This window comes from Dromaius novaehollandiae, chromosome 7, assembly GCF_036370855.1.
Source record: "Dromaius novaehollandiae isolate bDroNov1 chromosome 7, bDroNov1.hap1, whole genome shotgun sequence".
Taxonomy (NCBI): domain Eukaryota; kingdom Metazoa; phylum Chordata; class Aves; order Casuariiformes; family Dromaiidae; genus Dromaius; species Dromaius novaehollandiae.
The window spans coordinates 10,510,944-10,531,686 of record NC_088104.1 but is presented as its reverse complement, the minus strand read 5'-3'; the positions used below and the strand labels follow the sequence as shown (position 1 = coordinate 10,531,686).

General features: G+C 41.3%; 1 protein-coding gene and 1 pseudogene across 1 annotated transcript in view; one reads left to right on the top strand and one right to left on the bottom strand.

The window, feature by feature from the left end:
* Nucleotides 1-1,457, top strand: part of CCDC93 (coiled-coil domain containing 93) — a 56,138-nt gene extending 54,681 nt beyond the window's left edge. Inside the window, exon 23 of the mRNA XM_026097136.2 lies at nt 225-1,457. Within this exon, the coding sequence (XP_025952921.2) occupies nt 225-278 (54 nt within the window). The 3' untranslated portion in view covers nt 279-1,457. The remainder of the gene's footprint in view (nt 1-224) is intronic.
* An 8,741-nt stretch (nt 1,458-10,198) lies between these two features.
* On the bottom strand, nt 10,199-18,582 carry LOC112981468 (5-hydroxytryptamine receptor 5B-like; annotated as a pseudogene).
* Between the last annotated feature and the right edge of the window lie 2,161 nt (nt 18,583-20,743).

Here is a 20,743-nt window from a genome sequence, read left to right as displayed (position 1 = left end):
GTAGCATTCTTTTTGGCTTATACATCATAAAGTTTAACAAATATGCCATTGGAACAATATTTTTGATGAATCAGAAATATCTGCAGCTCATCACTCACTCCAGACTACTTTGGATCTTGGAGATCTTTCAGAGTAAGAGGTTTCGGTTTGATGGTGTGAAGATTTATATCACAACTAATAGAGTTAAGAGTGACTACCTGATCTGTTTGCTTTTTTGTTAACAGGAATGCCGTAAGAATGAAATGCTGCTGTCCAAGTTGAAAGCTAGTTCTTCCTGAAGAACTCCAGCTGATGAAGTTATAAACAATTGTTCAGTCCGTAAATTGAATCTTTTGTGAAGTGACAATGATAACTGCAATGTAGACATACACGTGTGTGTGTATATATATACATATATATATACACAGCTGTAGAAGTCTGTTTTTTCCAATATGTATTCTATTTTACATTCCCTTCATCTAATGGCTGTATTATTCATTGTTGCCTCCACTACACAGTAAAAAGTTAATGCAGTACAGAAAAATAGAAGTACTGTCTAACTTTATTTATTTGGGGTTTGTTTTTCCACAGTGAGGATGATGGGATGATTTTTATTTGGGTTTCAACACTGAAGAAGGTCAAAATTCTGGAAAAAGTAGATGTGGACTTTGTTGGTAACATATTTGAAAATAATATGTGCAAGTAGCATAAAAGGAGTACTGCAGAATGCAGAAATCTGATAATTTTAGGCAAAACAAACACAGAAAATAGTTCCTAAAATTCTTTTCACTAGCTAATAACTTCACATTATTTAAATTTACATTCTAGCCATAGATAAGATTCCAAAAGACAAAAATTAATTCCTAATGGTTAAGACTTAAAAAAAAAAAAAAAAAAAAAAAAAAAAAAAAAAAAAAGTGGAAACTTAACTTAGATAATTCCTGGTGTAAAATTATAGATTTATATTTTTATAAAGTCTAGTTGTTGTATACATTTTTTTTTTTGAAATTCCATTTTTATATATACAGAGAGTGCTTGTTAAATTAATAGCTCCAGGAAAAACACCTTAATCACTAGCACCATCATGTTACCCTGGCTGAGATGAAAAACAGTCCGCTTCAGCTGTAACATAGGAGGATAAAGGTTCAGGCGTTCTGCTCAAATGAACTGATGCTCATCTTTGAAGACAACAAGCTGTTTACCCTGGCTGAAGATTTGCCTTTGAAAGTTTAGAGAATCTGTTGAACACCTCCTGGAACATTTTTATATACTTGTACATACAGTATTTTATAATTCAAATAGCTCTTTTTGTACTTAACATCAGAATTTAAGACTGGACTTATGTACATCACATCTTTTGTTCAGGAAAAGAAAAACAGTATTTCCCCCCCCCCCCCCCCCCCATTAACAGTGATGACCATGCTATTAGATTACTTTCTATGGCAGTGAATACAAAATAAAAACATGTTTGGAATCCAGTGACCTTCCGCTATTGTGTTTTTAAGGTGACACATTTTTGCTTTGGAAGCCTTAATATGCTTTTGAATTACCAGTGCATTAAAAGATGAATTGTGCAAATGTGGTATAAATGTAATGTAAATAGTCCCTCACAGAGATGTCTTCATGTGTCACATAGCAGTTGGTACCATTCTGTCTTCTCTTGCTGCTTTTTAAGAGTTTGGTATTTGGAACAAGCTGTCAAACCTAGTAGATGCCAAAGAGGTTCATTGAAGGTTAGATTTCTCTTACCTAAGCATCAATTTAAGATACAGAATTTTTCTCAGTGGAGATAGTACAAGTTAATTGCACTACAGTGTCTGATTCCAGTCCTTCTGAAGAAAGTAGTATTTGTGTCCAGTTTTATATGAACTTCATAGCATTGAAAGGGATGCATTTTTTTTTTTTTTAATCATCGATAGTCTGCCTGGGTAGATGCTGCGAGCTTCCCGTTGTACCCGTGTTCCCCACAGCTATGGGAGACTAGATTCAGTGTGATACATCTTCTTGTAAACAAGTCTGTCTGTTGTGACAGCCTGAAACACTTTTTCTGTTCCTTCAGTACCAACAGAAGGAAAACCTTTTTACTGTGACAATTTATACCTTGCTCCCCACACTAGTTAGTGACTGGATATGTGCAGGCTGATCCTCTTGTATGTGTTCAGAAAGCCAGTCTTCCTAGACCTAGTGAAGTAACAAAGACAAATGCATTCAAAAATCCTGAAGAAGGAAGTTTGCATTGAGTGCTACTTGCAGGCATTCTCCAGTCAGCTTTGATATTAATTCACAAGTTATAATATTACTAAAGACCACACACTTCACAATTTTACCCCCTTTCTTTCTAATTTGTAAAACCAATAATTTGATTTAGGAATCAAGATAACCTGTTTAGTGCATTCAAGCTCTGACATATTTGCATGTGGTCTCCTTTTTAAAAGTAATTTTGACTTTTCAATTTTCGTTTTAAAAATATTTATCAAAATTGCTTTAAACCCTGTTTTTGTTGTTTTTAAAAAGAAATAAAGCTTTTAGGTGTAGATTTCTACAGACCAATGAGAGATGGCCTGTGCATATCACAGACAAGAACTTTTACTCCATATTTTAAACATTTTACTTACTGGTTTAATTAGAATGTTAAAAGTAACAACCAAAATTTCCTAGGTGGATGATTAATAAATACTAGTTGTGTATAGAATAAATGACATGATTGTTTTTTCAGCATAACACAAACTTTATGCTTACCTGTTACAAACACAGTAATCTGGAAACTTCAACACAATATAAAAATACTACATCCATTAATCTGACTAGGAGCTAGTGATTTTGGCGAAGATATAAACAGAATCCGGGTTTTGTGAAGATCCAGTTATTTCTGATAGAAAATATAATCAGAGTTGAGATGATAACTTACTGTAATGAGTCAACTTCTTTATATAACAGATTTGAAATCCAAGGCAGACAGACACTGTCTCTGCTTTCAGCCCCCAGTGTTGAAGGAAGGGAGAAGGAGAGGCTGGAGAGGTAAGGAAAACGTTATGTCAACTGTTTTTTGCTTTCTGTAGGTAGTCTGTGTATGTTAGAGAAACTTTTGGGCTCTGATAACTGGAGAGGAATCAATAAACAGTATGAGAAATGGCACCTCTGTTAACAGCCCAGTTTGTGCCTGCTTCTGCTCAACTTGGTCACAATCATGCTTAGCCATAATCTAATGAGATGACACCCAGTCCTACTGTGGAGGAAGAACTACACGTCGCACTGTATGGCTACTCGTGGGAAAGTGTCTTTTGGGAACAGTATCTAAGTTGTTTTGGCATTACAAACATGACAGTTCTGCTAAACAAAACCATATTTAATTTTGGCTTCCATTAAAATGATAACATTTGTCAAAGCAAAGGACAGTATCAGCAGGGAATGTCTAAGTGGAGTTTTAAAGGAAGAAGGACAGGGAATATTTTGATTATTGTTTTCTTTAAGCCCATGAGCTTTGATGTAGACCATGACTTTTCTAGAGATTTAAGGTCTTTTTGCGTAATTATGACATTGACAGAATCACAAAAGGGTTGGAAAGGACCTCTGGAGATCATCTGGTCCAACCCTCTGGCTTAAGCAGGATCAGCTAGAGCAGGTTGCCCAGGGTTGCAGCCAGTTGAGTTTTGACTGTCTTGCCAGGGATGGAGACTCCGCAACTTCTGTGGGCAACCTGTTCCAGTGTTCAACCACCCTCGCAGTGAAGAAGTGTTTTCTTGTGTTCAAGTGGTATCTCCTGTGTTTCAGATGCAGGTAGCTGCTGCAGAAGTTTTGCACTAAAAATGTGTACAGTAAAGAGCACAGATTATTTCAGTGTGCATCCAGGAGCAGGGTGTTCTCAGAGCTATAAAGCTAGTGTTCAGTGCCCTCAAAAAGCATTCAATGCCCTCAGCTCTCACTGCCCTCATAAGAAATTATGAGGGAGTTCTTCTCATCTCTGCTCTGTCCCCTGTGAAAAGTACAGATAGACCTAACACCAGTAAGTGAAGGAGGAGGGACAAAAACATTGTTTTAAATTATAGCAGTGGAGGGACAACTTGCAGGTTAACATACTCTATTGCTGCCTATAAGGCAGTAGTTGTTCTTGTATGGTTTTACTGTTTTTTAACTTGGTTTGAGATAAAGGCTTACAGAAGTCTTTTGTTCCATTTGGTGTCCAAAGGTGGTTTCTCCATTCATCTGTTAAAGACTTGTACTAATGCTTTAAAGAAGCAAGCATTGCTGGAGGATTGGTAGAAAAAGGAGTCAGAATAGGAGTCGCTGAACAGGAACTTCAGAAATAAGCGATTTTGAGAGTACAAAATACAAACAAGCAGCTAGCTGGGAGAAAAGGAGCTATGTTGTGTGTAGACTTGAAGAGGAAAGACTTGAGAGAGATGTGATCTGCCTGTAATTACTTTCTGCTTTACTATAAATAAAGGCTGGTATATATTTAGTCTCTGAATGTACTTGAGTAAGGAATAATGATTTGAAGCTGCAGATGAAGTTTTGACAGATGCTAAATGAAAGTTCAGAGCCTTAAAAATAGCTGAACTGAGCAGGCTTCCAAGTGCTGAAGCTAAGGCAGCTCTAAATTCAAAACCAGGTTAGAGTTACCAAAGAAACAAATGAACAAAACCCCCCTAAACAGAACAGAATGACAAGCGGTAAGAAGCTGTGAGAAACTGGCCTGCTGAATGTAAGAAAGAACTGTATTTTACCTATGTGATCTGTGGCATTGGGAGATTGACTACCACTATAAGCATCTTAAACTTTCTTTGAAAACTACTACTGGCCACTGTTGGAGACAGTAAAGCTAGATACATATAGACAGCTAGCTAGATCTTGTGTTGCATAATAGTGGTTTTCCGATCTCAAGTAAGCGAAGTGATTAAGAAAGCATTGATGTATATGAATGGGTATCATGAATGATGAAAGTGCATATTTTACCAACTAGAAGTTGATCGGTTCTTTTTTCGTTTAAATGTGTAATTTATTATCAGAAAGTGTATATTCTGTGTATTTTGACTTTTTGATGGTTAACTTAAAAATCCCAGTTTCCAAAATACAACTTATGCATGCAGAATCTGCCACAGTTGTTGCTTTCAGCTGGTTGCCAGGGAGGGGCTAACAGTTTCTCAGAACTCTTGTCATCATCTCGCCCTGAATTCATTAGTATTACCAGGTTTGTAAAATAAGATTTACAGGATCTTAGTTGATAGAGCCTCCTCAGAGGTTTAATTTATATTTCAGTAAGTCTTAACTGTTTTGATCTGCTGATGAGTAAACTGCTGCAAAATAAGCCTGCTCTTTGTTCCAGAACCTGGGACAGTCTCCATGAAGTTAAGGCAGGCACGTTAACTGTTTAGACTATGATAGCTTTCTTGAAATGCTGTTCCACAAGTGCATACTTGTTAAAGTGTCTTTTCAGAGTGAAATCAGTGGCATTCAGCAAATCAGTGTGTGATTCAGACAATCTTTTTGTTACAGTATTTCAAAAAGAATGAAGTACTGCACCAAGACGTACTTAATTTGACTTAAAGGAAAATCTTTAAGGGCAAGTTAAAATTTGATCAAGGTTTCTTTTTAAGGTTTCTTTCCCTCCTCTCTTTTCACCTTATATCCTGAAAAATCTCCTCACTGAAGTGTGAAATTACTGTGTAGGTTCCTATGAGCGAAACAATGTGTTTGGGGATGGGGGAACGTATAACATGCACAGGCATTTTACTGTGTGCCCTTGGGATACGTATAGCACGTGACGAGCATGTACTCATGTTCTCTGGAAAAAAAAAATGCTTTGTGTACATCTAGCCATGCAGGAGATAAGGAATTTCTATAAAGCTTTCTTTAGAAACATAAAAAATTATTTGCATGAGATAAAGGGTGTTAGTTCCTTTAGACCCCACTTTGTAAAGATGTTGGTACTTGTGCTAAACAGACAGCTGAAGAATTGTGCTTTGCTGGTACACCCCAGCTCCTTGGAGCCAGCTTGGCTTAATTAGGCTTGTAACTAGGGCATCTGTGCAAGACAATATGCAGATCTTACTGGGTTGGGTGGTGGGTGACATACTCTTAGGACAGTCTTTCATATAAAAAATGTTGAATGCAAGCAGATTTATTCATGCAGTGTCTACACAGCTATGGTTGCACCGTATATAAACTCAGCCAGCTGACATGCAGAGGAGTGCATCTCCTGTCCCTAGAGTTTAAGGGAAGAACTGCCAATTTCCCAGCTCTTCAGGCAGGTTTTGCAGCCACTTGGCACTTAGCATGTTACCAAAATAAGCTGCTGCTACTAGCTGGTTGCTTGGTGACTGTGGTGTAGACCAGCTTCTGAGTTACTGTTCATGGAAGGAGTTTCTCACACGCTTGTAATTTCAGGCCCACCCTTCATTTTTTTTTTTACATCTATCTTCATGTAGTAAGTGCTTGGGAATCCTAATGTGAAAGAATAGCTATTTAGAAACAGAGATTAAAGTGTGTTTGAAAGATCAGGAGCTCCTGGGTATGGTAATGAATTACTGAACAGCTTTCATTCTGGGAGCTGTAGCATGGATGCTAGCCGTGGGTTTCACATAGGCAGGAGCATGTAAAATGATTAGCATTTTTCTGTTTGCTTTCATCTTCTGAAATACTTGGATTTCTGCACAGTCTGTATTTCACCAGCATGAAAAACTGAGGCCTTAATTTGTATGGCTGCAGTATTTGCAGAGCTTTGCCACAGGATACGGCAATGACTTTCTGCTGAGCAACAGCCTCCAATGAGATTCAGTGCCAGGAAATAAAATTGAAACTAATCTCAACTGTGTGTAAGCAGAGGTAACTGGTCTATTCCATATTGGCCACTTGGATTTGGAGAAATAAATGAGCATATAGCTAAGCACGGCCAAATGAGGTTTCTTTACAATAGCTGTTTTCTTCTATTTGGATATTCAAGGTTATATCATTCATCTTAGTACATGTGGGAGCTGTATTTTCTGTGTGGTCTTCACGCCATCTTTAAGCTAAGGATAAGAACACAGCAACTATTAAAGATCTGAACTCTAATGCTTGACGTGGCAGAAAAAGGAATGCTTGCATGCTTCACTGTATTCTTTCCTCTTTATTTTAACTGAAAAAAAGTTGCAAGTTTTAATAGTGAGAGTGATTAATTAATTACTGAAACAAAGTACTAAGAGAGATGGAAAATTATCCACTGTTCCAAGTTTTCTAATCAAGGCTGATGATTCTCCAACAGATACGCTTCAGTTGCACTAAGTTACTGGGTTTGGTACATGAATTGGTGAGTAAAATTTTGTTTGCTGTGCAGGTCAGATGATGGCAATGTCTTTTATGGCTTTAAACAGGAAGCGGCATACAGCAGGCTAGGCCATATCCCCAGGTAACACATTCTTTCCCTCCCTCCCACTGAGCTCGGTTTCTGTACGATTAAAATGCACTGGGGATTTCAAATCCTGAGTATGCGTTGCTGCTCCTCTAAACACAGACACACACAGAGCCAATACGAGAAGCTGATTTTGTTCAGAGCTTTCTAAAATTGCCCTGTACTGAAATGAAAGCTCCACTCATCTGTGATCTCTGAATTAAAGCCAGACTGTTTTCAGTGGAAGTATGTCATTCTGTGACAAGTCACTGCTGCCACAGTTACTTCAGTGGGCAGAGCAGTAAACTGGTTATCTTGAGAATGTCTCACAGTAAAACAATAGAGACAGACACAAATTCACCTCTTGAGGAGGCTAAATTCATTTTTGATGAGGTGGAGAGCTCTACTTTATGCTACATCAGTAGCCCTGCTACCAATTCTGGAGCTAGCTGAAGATAGCTGTGCTACCTCTTGAGCATTTGTGAAAGTATCAGTGCAAGTATACAACTACATTGAACTGCACAGTAGTCTTCTGGCTTTACACTAGTTTTCTCAAGTCACAGAAGTAAACAGTAAAATGGAGCCCCTAATCTGCATTACTTCTCAGAAGTATTCCTGCACTGGAACCTGAGCCAGATATTTCTCTCACCAGCTGACATTTAAAGTTTAAACAAATCTCTCACTGGTGCTGCAACCTCTGAGTATTAAATACCTTAAATGTAGTGCAACAAGGTCACTATCAGGTCTGCATGCAAATAAATAGTTGTCTTGAAGATAGGGTACAGGCACTAAAATTTGGCCAGAGTGCGGTCATTAGAAACTACAAGGATGGCTGCTTACAGGAGACTTGTACAATCCTGGACAACCACCTTAGGATGGTCTCTTTTTTACAAAAGAATCTCCTGTATCAGCTATTTTGAAGGTTTACAGAGCAGTGACCATCTTATGTGGACACTTGAAAAATTAATCAGTGGTTCTGAATGAGGTCTTCAGGCCTTAGTTAAGTTTTTAGACTTTTACGCATGTGTCTTCCTTCCGTTTCAATTAAACCTCCAAACACTAATTTGAACTACATCTATTCCATATGCAGACGATTGGGAGTCACAATGGAAAGAGGTATTTAAGTTGGTATTTACATGTCTGAGCCACTATCTAACAACTTTTTGAAAATCTAGGATATTAAAATTTCTTCATTCATACTGAAACTGAGGAGAGAAAGGTGCTCAATGAGTGCCTAAGATAGAGATGTCTGTGGCTACAGACACAATAGGTCCTGGGTGAGTTCCACAGAGGAACCTTATCTCACCATACACTGTCTTAGTGAGATAAGACCAGAAGCCTCCCTTAATAGTGCGATGAAGTGAGTGCGATGGACTGCAGTGAGATCAAAATGCTAGTGGTGTTAGTATTGGTGGAGCTGTAATTTGCAACTCAGTCATGTTGAATTTTGTGCTGCTTGCCTCAGAGTACTGCTCTGAATCAAAGGGTTGCTTAAGAAGCAGAAAAGGCAAAACTACGATAAAGGCGGCCTAAAAAGTTAAATATCTGCTTCAAAAGGAGCTAAAATCTTTTCTGGCTCCATCCAGGCTAGGATGTTTTGTCCTCAGGGTAATTAAGCTTTAGGAGGAGATGAGAGGGGCTGCCAGGGCTGTGTCAGTTGAGCTAGAAATATTCAGAAATACTTCCAGTATCCCACCCCAGGAAGGGGGAGGAAGCTAAACAAATTGGAGGGATACAGATACACTGGGTAGTACGCGTGGAAATCTGTTTCTCTCTTTTTTTAATTGTTGTGAAACAGGGACTTTAGGTCACTTTAACCTGATGGCATCAACACCATTCTCAGGGTAGGAGAAAGTTGATGCAAGCTGACAAATTGTGGATTTTACTCAGGCATGGTGAAAAGCACATCACCTGTGGTGCAGGGACCCCAGACAGGGCAGTGCAGACTTCTCATACCACTGACGAGCAGCCCAGGTGTTGCTGCCAGCAAGCTTGTCTGGTGTTTTGTAGCAACAAATGCATCCCAAGCCTTTTTGGTACTACAAAATAATAACACATGCAATCTCCATTTATGTAGAGGTATCAGTTGTCTACCTTGAGCTCACCTGGGTTTCAGAAAGCAGGGAGGGCATAAGACCTGTAGGATGAGTGGGTGCAATGCAGATAAAAACTTGTGGCTAGATCCTCCTCTTTTGGAAGTGGGTGCAGGCATATTTTAAATAGCTCAGAATAGCTTTGCAATTGGCTCTAAAACTTCACTTAACCCCAGTGGACATAACTAATGTTTACTTCACCAAGACTTCTAGCTGAGAACTGTTCCTTGCTAATGAACGCATGGCACTTCATTTACATTACGGTATGTTTTGGGGCTGCTTACAGTCATCGATTTTAATTTCGCATCAGTTCAAGTAATGATTGAATACAGCATGTTTATTTCCTCCTTTCTAAATAAATTTTGAAAATGAAACCAGCATCCTGCCCATATCACAACATTTTGGTATTGCTCAATTAGCAGTTCCCATTGACACTTTTGCTAATGAAGAAAAAGCTACAGAATGGCAGCTGTGGCTGGCTAAATGAGATTAGCCTGGTGAGATTTGACAGTCATGGTATTATACACATATAATTCTTTGCTTGCAGACCTTAAAGGGAGGTATTTGCTGCTTCAGTCGTCTTTCTTTGCCAAACCCTAGAGCACCACGTGTGTATTTCCAAGGGGGAACTGTAAACTGTCAGTACACTTGTCCAAAGAAAAGCTCCTGCACTTGAAAACTGTACATATCACAGGCATGTTCCCTCAAGAAATCTGTGTATTATGCAATAAAGGAATCATTTTCTCCTCCATATCCCCTTTTATCTTTGCTTTACAAAAAGGTTCTTGAAGGCATTGTTGTAATTTTTGTTAAATGCTGTATAAATGAGAGGATTAAAGAAAGAATTGGAGTAGCCAAACCAAAGAAAGATGCTTTTCCAGACAGGTGCGATGTTGCAGGAGCAGAGGGGACTTACTAATTCTGTGACGAAGAAAGGCATCCAGCACAGTACAAAAACTCCAATTAAGATGCCAACCATCAAAGCTGCCTTTTTCTGTTCTCTCTATGTTTCTCCATCTGTCTGGAAAGTGATAGCTGCATGATGAGCTGTAAACACCATCTGTGGTTCATCCGAAGCTTCCTTCACCTCAAAACAAAAGCAAACATGGATTCTTACTAAGACAATTTGTTTGAGTGAAGTATTATTTTTAAATGACAGCACAGCATCTGTGCACAAACCACAAAAGGCCCCAACTCTATTCCTTTCATGCTAAAAGAAAATGTCCCAGAGTGCCAAAATTACCAGACTTCTCATTATGTTGGAAAGGCTTCTGAGTGTGACTGACAAACAAAGGTAAATAAAGACTAACTGCTGCCATGTGTGTTGTGGACATTCTTTCCCAGTTTATTTTACTGGATGCATTGATGCCTAAAGGGAAATCATGCTGTTAAGATAAGGCTAAAAAGGCAGGTACCTTCTGCATATCCCTAAATTAGAATCTCCTAAGTTGTTACATGATCTTTGGGGTATCTCAGGCCTGAATCATAAATTAATTTCATTCCATTGAAGGCCCTTTGGGTCACTTCTCTAAGGTATTACAGAGCTTCCTATAACGAATGCACACATCCTTTGTGGGTGCTGGAGCATGGCACCACTATTCATTCTCCAGAAGAGACAGAGTACACCCAAAAACTCTCAGCTGAACCTGCTGGCAATTTTTTTCATCAGAACCTATTTTAATGAAAGACTAGCATTTCAAATAAATGAAATGTTATAAGAAAAGTGTCTGATCTTTGGAAAATACCAGTATTTCATCATTAAAAAGGTAATCTTAAATGTTTGAAATAAAATTGAATACTTTAGATATATTTCAGTAAAAAGTAAATCCATCATATGGTAGGCAGAATTCAGGTGCCTTCTGCTCTTCCTTGAGGCAGACTGTGCATACGCACTTTTCCATCATAGAGGGGCACAAAGCAGTGTGCCACAGGGGCTGTGGTCTGGTCAGAGTGCCCACACAGTTTATGACCATGGGAGCACAGCAAGGCACCTGAAATGATGTACCTTTAGGCACTGTGCTACCATTTTGAATTAAGATATAAAATACTTGGGCAGTAATCAAAGTATTTACTTAAAAAAAAATCCACTTTCCTGGGGAAGCATCACTGTCTGGTTCTCATTTCCCCTCTTCTATCACCTATCCTTCATTTTGTTCAGTTCTACTTGCAGTCTCACAAAAAGTACTGAGTTTGTTGCTGAAGAAAAAAAGCATTTCAAACAGCCTTCAGCTCATACTTTGGCCTCCACAGGAGTTGCATGAAATGGCAGAATGGCAGCTACACTGAGCTGCTGGCAGTGCGTCTTGTCTCCTTCTCTCTTGCTAAGGGCAAGACATTCAACTGCACGGTGAGTACAGCGCACAGCTCTGGCTGGCAGCAAGACTGTGCCAAACAGGTTCTGCACACAAATTAGTACTATGCTCAGAATTTGTCCGGAAAAAGATATTCCCATGTAATTTTACTCTTACAATTGAAGTGTCTGTGAGTTTACAGTTCTGCTACGCACTACAATTATGAGGAAAGCCTGCTAAAGCAAACAGTTTAAGGATGCAACCTGTGGCTCTAAAATTTGTCTAAGTGATAATTCATACGAATTCCAAAAACTTGACATCTTTCCAAAGATGGCTTGTGGTTTAGAAATTAGCTACCTGTTCTACATCCATGTGCCTCCTTTGTGCAAGCTTTATAATAGATGAAGCGCCTCTGTTTAATACGAGCATAGCAACTCTGCAAGTGAAGCACTGGCAAAGGCCAAACGATCACTCTTCAAGATGGATATCCCTGTCGTCACTCTCAGACATGAGACATGACTGCAGAATGAAAGAGCAGCAGATTATGAGTGCAGTCAAATAACAGAGGAAAATGAAAATCACATCTGTCCGGACAATTAAAATGGGACACCCCTCATGTAGCAAGGATCACATCATTTGTCCGCAGAAGGACTTGTTCTGCATATCCTTAGTCATACTCTGCAAGAAGGGATGAAAGTATGACATGAGGGCAAATCTGTGACAAGCAACCCTGAAAGATTACGTCTTAGCCCTGAGGATCGGCTGCATAAGCGTGCCCCTTGGGAAGAGCCACACAAAGGATATTGTCACTTACATGGAACATGTTTTGGGTACTATATTCAACCTTCAACCCGTACTCAAAAGATAGAGCTCCCAGTATGCCATCATCAGAGCAGTGCGTTTCTTTTCAGTACTTTCAGTCTACAGTTTTGTGACTGAACTGCAGAAATTGAAGACAACAATTCTTCTATCACTTAATTTTATGTGGAGGGGTAAAAGTGATTTAATTTATTTTGATACATGATACCACACTCCTCGAGTGTTTTCTCTAATGCAGCATGCATTTACAGCCTGATCCAGCTCCTACTGAAATCAGAGGAATTCCCACAAACTCCACTGGTTTGTAGATCAGTCCTCTGAATGCTAAACAGCAAGGTGAAAACAGATTACGCTATTTTTTTGTAAATTACAGGACAGCAGTTCCCTTCATATTTACTTAATTTCTGCTTCCTCTCTTGTCATAGTTTTGTGGCTTTTTTCAAAAGAACTTTTTACTAGTTCTTTGTGGGACTTCTCAATACTGTTGTAATAATAGTAATGACAAAGTGCAAGTAGGAGCCTATCACTTCAGGAAAAACAGTTGTTTCTCCCATGGAATGTTCTATGAAGTAAATTGCATTAAATATCTCTGGCAGACTGGAGCTATTCACTTTTCCCTCAGAAATGCTTTCAAAAGCCAAGAATACACAAAGTATTCTTTAAAATGTAATGGATATCTCTGCTCAGCAAAGTCCTTCAGCCTGTGACTTCAACAGGACTTCAACAAGCATTTGAATGGTGGAAGTTGTATTAAAGCTCAGCCTTTCACGATCATCTCGGCATCTAATTCTCATCCCCATACACCGTTTCCAACTGGCCAACTGCATGCACTGGGGATGATGCTCACTCAGTTGCCTTTCCATCAGGCATGCCTGCTGTGACACCTGCATCTCGTGCACGCCCGGCGTGGGATGCCAGTCCCCCATAGGAGTGTTGCCACTCTGCAGACCTGTGATCTATGGGCCAGCTGCTCCTGATGTTCGCTGTTGCAAAATGGCTGAGAGACCAGACCGAGGCACAGCATTTCTAGAAAGGCCCCACACTCAAAGCCCCAGTAAATGGGGCAGCTTCCTGGATCTGTGGTCCCTCCCTGCCAGGTTGACCATATGTATGTATTACATGACCTCCAGCATCTCATCTTCAATGTGGAGACTGATTGAGGACAAGCTGAAAGTCCAGTGCATGTTTAAAGTTACATATGGATTTAATCTGAAGTGCTCTTTTCAAGCAGTATGTAATGGAAGTTGGGAAAGAGAGGACCACTTTCCTGTAAGAGTATTATAAAGAGAGCTGAATGAAGGAAACGGGCTCCTGAGTACACGTTCTTCTTCTGCACTACAGACACAGAGGAATCACTGGCAAAAGGAGGTTGGTTTTAGAGTCAGAGTTCATTCTTCTGTATTACTCTACATGGATTAGTAGTCACAGCTCAATGCTACTTCTGTTGTTCCATCTATCCCCAGGAAATTACTTCTACAGAACGGCTTTATGTTGCTTCACAGAGCTGTCTGTTCCTAATTCCTATGTTCCTAACAGTGTTATAAACAACATGCCACCAAAGAACTTCTACTGAAATCCCTTGATATAAATTGTTCCTTAAGACTTCTTTAACAATTGTTATTACAGGTCCTTCATGGCAGACACTCTGCCTGTACTTGTACTGCACCTCCAGGGTCTGCAATATCTTCCAATTTAAATAACAGTAATCATGATAAATATCAATCAAATCTACCTTATTCCTGCAAATTTAGAGTTTTTCCTATTACAGTGTGATTTAGCAAAGAAAAAATCATTATTGTCTCAGTGCAATGTTGACATACTTGTTCTTTGAACAAGGGCATGCGAAACTGAAATGCACCGCAAAGAATCAAAACATATGAATGTCTACACTTTTTTTGTATGTTCCACCAATCCTGACCAAAACCCCCCACTTTTCTGGACAGTTTTGCTTTGTTTTCTTGTATATCTCATCTACTTGCACACCCAGGGAAAGAAAGAAGAAATACAAGGCCAAGACTTCCTTCAGAGAAGGAGAACTTGCTTTCTTTCCCATGTGGTCCTGGCTGGTTACGTGAGTTGGGGAGACTAAACTGGCCAAGGTGCAGAACGACACTGCACAGTTTGGAGCCCCGAACATAAAACTGGAGGACCTGACCCAAACCCCACTGAAGTAATGGGAAAGACTCTCAAAAAAATGATACACTTTGGCTCAGGCCCTTATTATACATAAACTATGCAAGGTACCTTGGGGGAAAAAAGCATCAACAGAACTTGATTTTTAGCTCGTCATGCTGAAATTGAGGCCTGATCCTGCAATTGTTACACATAAGTAATCCTGACATTCAGATTGTGCCATCCTTGTTCTTGCTGAGCAAAGCCTGTTGTACAAGTGAGTTCACTGATTTAAAAGGGCCCTATCCAGCAGTATCTGGGGTTTTTCAAGCAGTCTCATTTATTTCAATTGGTCTATTTACAGAGAGAATTATTACCTACTGTCAACAGGGTATGACAGACTATAGCTTTCTGTCACAGACGGTATGTCACTATTTTTTTACATGAGGGCCACTCACCTCAGTATGGACTGTAGAATTGACTTTTCAGTGTTTATAATAAGCAAACAAAGAATTAGAAAAGCGCCAGCCTAATTTAGCATCCCAGTTCTGCAATTTTAGGTTTCAAAGGGAAGTAAGACACAAGCTATGATTTCTGGGGGTAGGCTGCTCTATGTTGTATTATATTAAAAGATCTCAGATATTTCTCAGAAATTTCAGATTTTTCTTAAAAGACTTTAAAAAAGTTTTTCAAAAACTCAAGTAAAATCTTAGACAAAAGACTACTCAGAATAGTTATTATAAACTTGCACAGATATCTCTGTAAGTGTGGCAACTGACCCTATGTATGCCAGCTCAGCCTGGAGACAACTGCCCTTTCTCTGTTGGTGTGGGTAGTAGCAGCCGGCAAAGCACCATGGGGTCTGACTGCTGGCTGAAAAGCCAACTGTACAAACCACCAAGGCATGATTATAATCCTTCCACTTAGTGCATCAGTTTCTTCAGGCATTTCTACTGGCATGTGGGTACTATGACCTCAGATCTTTCCCTCCTTAAATTACCTTGCTAGACTTAGCCGGCTGCACTGCTCGGTATAGCTCAGCCCACAGCCTGCAGCTTTGGCATGCAGCACCTGAGCCCAACACAGAGATCTCTCCCAGCAGGAACTCCTGCTGTTACTACTCGCCTTCAGCCTGGGACTTCAGCACTGCCAGCCTTTGACATCCGCCTCTGAAAGCCCACCTAATATTAGTCGAAGCAGCGAATCCAGGGTGCCTGGGTTGAGAACAGCCAGAGATGCAGAGGGCACTTAACACCGAGAATAACAGTGGCAAAAGAGTGTTGCTGGGTGAGGAAGACAGGCTCAGGGAAGGGAGAAAGAAAGAGGATGAAGGAGAGACATTAGGGTAGAAAGAAGCAGCAAGAGTGATTAAGTAGGCAAAACAAGAGAAGTGGAACAGAACTTGCCCCATCACAGAGACGAACAGAGTGGAAAAGCACTAATGCAGACAGCCTATCTAATTGCACTGGGGTGTGGAGGGGCAAATCTGAATCACCTCACTAGGACTGCGTCTCCCCCAGGAAACACTATCGTTGTGTTTGCATCTGAAAAAAATCTGCTTTTCCAAGGGAACAGTAATAACGTCAGGGGAAAACAGAAGTGATATATTTGAAGATTCTTCTCCAAAATTAACTACAAAACTGCTACTTATCCAGTGGTCACAATGAATCCTGCTCCTGTGAGCTTAAATTGTCTCAAGATAAAACTCAGCGAATGCATGTTAGCTCAGAAAGCAAACTGAGAATAAATGCATCCCAAATGCCAGCTTCCTCCGTCTACAGGTTCATTAAAGGTCCAGCTGTTTGCAGCAGGTCATTAGCTCTTCCTTTAGGTGATGAGTAGATATTTCCATGCGAATCACAAAAGTATCTTTCCTTAAGTCAGCAAATGAAGCTGCTAGGAGAAAGGGAAGGTTGCCACTATATACTAAACGTAGATTCAAGAATCATTGTCACAAAAGGAGAAATTAAAATGTTAATTGTCACAAAGGTAAGAAAGGTGAAGAACCGCTACCTTAAAACATTTGCTGGCAACACAAAACTAGCACAGATATACTGGCAACCCCTCCAAAATGAGTAAATTCAAACTGAAGAGCCCATTTTTAAAATGGGTCTGGAGATTTGCAATGGATGGACCTGTCATTTCAGCGCACGCATTCTTGTGGCACAACACTTAAGAGAGAAAATACAACTCTCATCCCAGAGCGGCGCTTTCTGAGCGGCTACTTGCGGCCCACACCTGGACTGCGGCCAGGGCCCAGGCCAGGGCGACCATGGCGTTGGAGGCGCGGTGGCATGTACTCCAGGTGGCAGGCGACGGACCAGTAGTGGTCCAGGGCCACGGCGGTGACCCAGATGCTGGTTGTGCAGCACAGCACGTCGAAGCACACCCGCGCATGGCACAGCTCCTGGCCCAGCCGCCACCGATGCCCACCTGATGCCTCTGTCGCCAGGCTCAGGGGCATCGCCAGCACCGCCACCAGCGCGTCCCAGACCGCTGTGGAGGCCACCAGGTGGTGGGGCACCCGGAGGAAAGCCTCCACCCCCAGGAGAGTTACCAGCACCAGCAGGTTCCAGAGGAAGGTGGCGACGGTCAGGAGCACCAGCAGGGCGAGGATGAGGCTGCCAAAGATGGAGAGGGGCTCGCGGCCCCTCCACATGCCACCCTTGCCACCCCTTCCTTCCCCGCCTTGCAAGCGGTCGCCTGCAGCACTGGGAGCTGCCCCCCGACCCTGTTCCCCTCACCGCCCGCTAGCAGCCATTTTCCCCTCAGCAGCCCACCCTAGCCGCCATGTTCCCCTCAGTGCCCCTCCAGCCACCAAGTTCCCCTCAGCACCCCTCCGTCAGCCGCCATGTTCCCCTCAGCACCCCCCAGCCACCAAGTTCCCCTCAGCAACCCCCCAAACCGCCATGTTCCCCTCAGCGCCCCCCCTGCCACCAAGCTCCCCTCAGCACCCCCCCCAAGCCGCCATGTTCCCCTCAGCGCCCCCCCAGCCACCAAGTTCCCCTCAGCACTCCCCCGCCAGCCGCCATGTTCCCCTCAGCACCCCCCAGCCACCAAGTTCCCCTCAGCAACCCCCCAAACCGCCATGTTTCCCTCAGCACCCCCCCAGCCACCAAGCTCCCCTCAGCACCCCCCCAAGCCGCCATGTTCCCCTCAGCGCCCCCCCAGCCACCAAGTTCCCCTCAGCACTCCCCCGCCAGCCGCCATGTTCCCCTCAGCACTCCCCCGCCAGCCGCCATGTTCCCCTCAGCACCCCCCAGCCACCAAGCTCCCCTCAGCACTCCCCCCCCAAGCCGCCATGTTCCCCTCAGCGCCCCCCGCAGCCGCCATGTTCCCCTCAGCGCCCCCAGCCGCCGGGCAGCCGGCGGCACTGCGAGCAGAGAAGGAGGCACTTGCACAACAGGCTGTGGCAGCGACCACCACGGTGGCCCAGCCCCAGGTCAGTGAGGGGTTCAGGGCGGGTGTGAAACCTTGTTCGAGGTTGCAGTGTTCACAGGGGAGCATTTCCCATTTGAAAGAAACGCCTGAAATTCCCCTGCGCTTTTAGGTCTGTTTTGAAGCAGAGTAATGGCGTGGGTGAGTGCTCGGTATGATACCCAGCCTCTGAAAATGCACAGTTCTCCCAGCTGCTTTGAAATAATTGCCCTCGAAATTGAGATGCTTCAAAAATCCTCTTAAACCTCTCGTAAAACCTCTTTTAACAGTCTCTAATAGCCTCTAACAGGGAGATACGCATAAAAGAAGGATAGCGGCGAGTGTTGTTACTTGGCAAGGTGATGGCTCTTTTGACAGTAGCAGACAGCAACGTGGATACGAGCTGGTGTTATATTTAAGGTGTGTTTCTCTGTGAGATCCAGCCTGCTTTCATTGCTGGTGTCCTTCACTACACATAACTAACGTTCTCACCCAACTTCCCCATAGTCTGCTACTAGTACAATTTCAGTGGACATTGCTGGACAAAACCTCAGGCAGTTTTCAAAATTACCAGACTATATAGTGCTGCTGAGAGCTCTCCAGCAGGGCTTGAAGTTTTTGGTGGTCAAAATGAAATACAAGATCAAAGAAGGTGAGTGAATATCATTTGCTCATAGACACTTACAGTCACTGATTGTAACAGGATAGAGTTTTGGGACAGGGTTGTTTGCTTATTTTTGAAATAAGGAGTATTTCCTGGGAATCAATGTTCTTCTTCACTTGCTTTCACTTTCACTGAAGAAATAAAACTATCTGACAAAATAAAAACGTTCACACCACCCCTGATTACCCCACAACAAGAAGGCCTCGGTTCGCATGCTCAGGAGTCGTACAATAAAATACAGAAATCAAAGACACAGATTGTATCAGAACCACCAGGATGATTTGTTTGGTTAATTTTTGGATGCCACTTCACTCACTAGATGAACAACACAGAATCAAAAACTAGACTTGATTTCAGCTGGTTTTTCGCACAGTCATTCTAGCAGATGCCCAGATGTAATCCAGGAACAAAGGGAAAACTATCTGCATTTCATACCAGCTTTCGTTACTAGGAGAAAAGAACTAAATAGCTTTCATTTTGCCACCTGACCTTCCTCCCTACCCAGCAGTTAGCAGAATTTGACTGAGCTTCACAAGGAAAGCCTTTTAACAATTCACATTTCAACAATCATTCCAATTCTGTAAGCTTAAAAAAGGAATAAAAAAATCTTGTCACAATCTGAATAACTCAGCACAAACTTGATAGAAAAAGCAGGAAACAAAAAATCCAGACTAATTGTAGAAGTTTCATGCTTAGGGCTCCAAATGGATCAGCATATGATCTTACATTGGTTCCTGCTCCTGCAGGAATGATGTTGTCTTATTCTATTACAAAGAAACCTAATGTGTGGCTTGCAGACAATGTGTGAAAACCTACCATGAAAGCAGCCTAGATGATTTCAAAATCTTCCTTTCTTAGAAGCCCTGTGTCCCCCATCCCTCTACTCCTATTAATTACATATACAGTGTATGCTGCATTTGCACAGTTACATTTCAATCCACAAATCAAATGCACTGAAATTTTGTGCTTCTTCGTTATTCGCTATTGGAAAGCTTCCACTTGGCTGAAGTAACTTAGTTCTATAATATTGAGACTTGAATATTGAGATTTGAATAAAGTCTTAAAGGAATTTATTTTTTCTTGATAATTACTCTCTTTCTTTCTTGTCCTGTGAATACAAAGTCGTAGTGCTCCTGGAAGATTGCCATGGCAAGACATTACAGTATCTCAAGAAATAGTATCTCAAGAACTACTTTTTGAAGCAGAAGAGGGAATTTTTTAAAAAATTAGGAGAATTGCAGATATTTGTGTATTCTAAATAGCAGAAAAGCAAGTAAATGTCAGATGAAAGAATAAAAAACCCCCACAAACACACAACTAAACAAAAGCAGAACAGACTGCTTCTTCTACTGAGTAACTAAACTAAAGGAAGATCTATTTTAGTTTTGTTTACAGTTACAGTATTAGAAGTTGATCTCATGTCCAAGCACAGTGAAAACAATGAAAATCACTTTTCATTCGATAATACTTTTCAGTGACCTCAGAAACTACAAACACCATCCTCATAGTTAAATCTCTCTGAGTGTTACATAGATCCTCAAAAGATGACCGATACTGCCAACTGTTTCACTGTTCTTAAAATAACTAAATAAATACATAGTTAAGGACATAGAGCTAAATCATGAAATTAACAGTAAATACAAAATAACATCATATTTCCAACTGTACATTTGGAGGCTTGTGGGCTCACAAGTCAGAGGGCTGCAAAACACAAAAGGGTGGAAAATAGCAATCTACTCATAAGTCTAATTGTAGAAATCCAATTTAGATGCATCTGCATCCAGACTCTGATTAAATTGTATCTCTAATTTACATGTGGATTTACTGTGAGAAATTACTATTTATTCTATCAAGCAAACTCTGCCCTCTGATGATTATTTTGTCAGTCCAGTTATATCCTTCTACTCTCCCATTCATAGGTGAGCAATGATGTTAGGAATTGAAGGGAGCTTTCTCATTTGATTTCTGTGGTGTAGCATCAGCCGTGACTTCTTGCATCTTT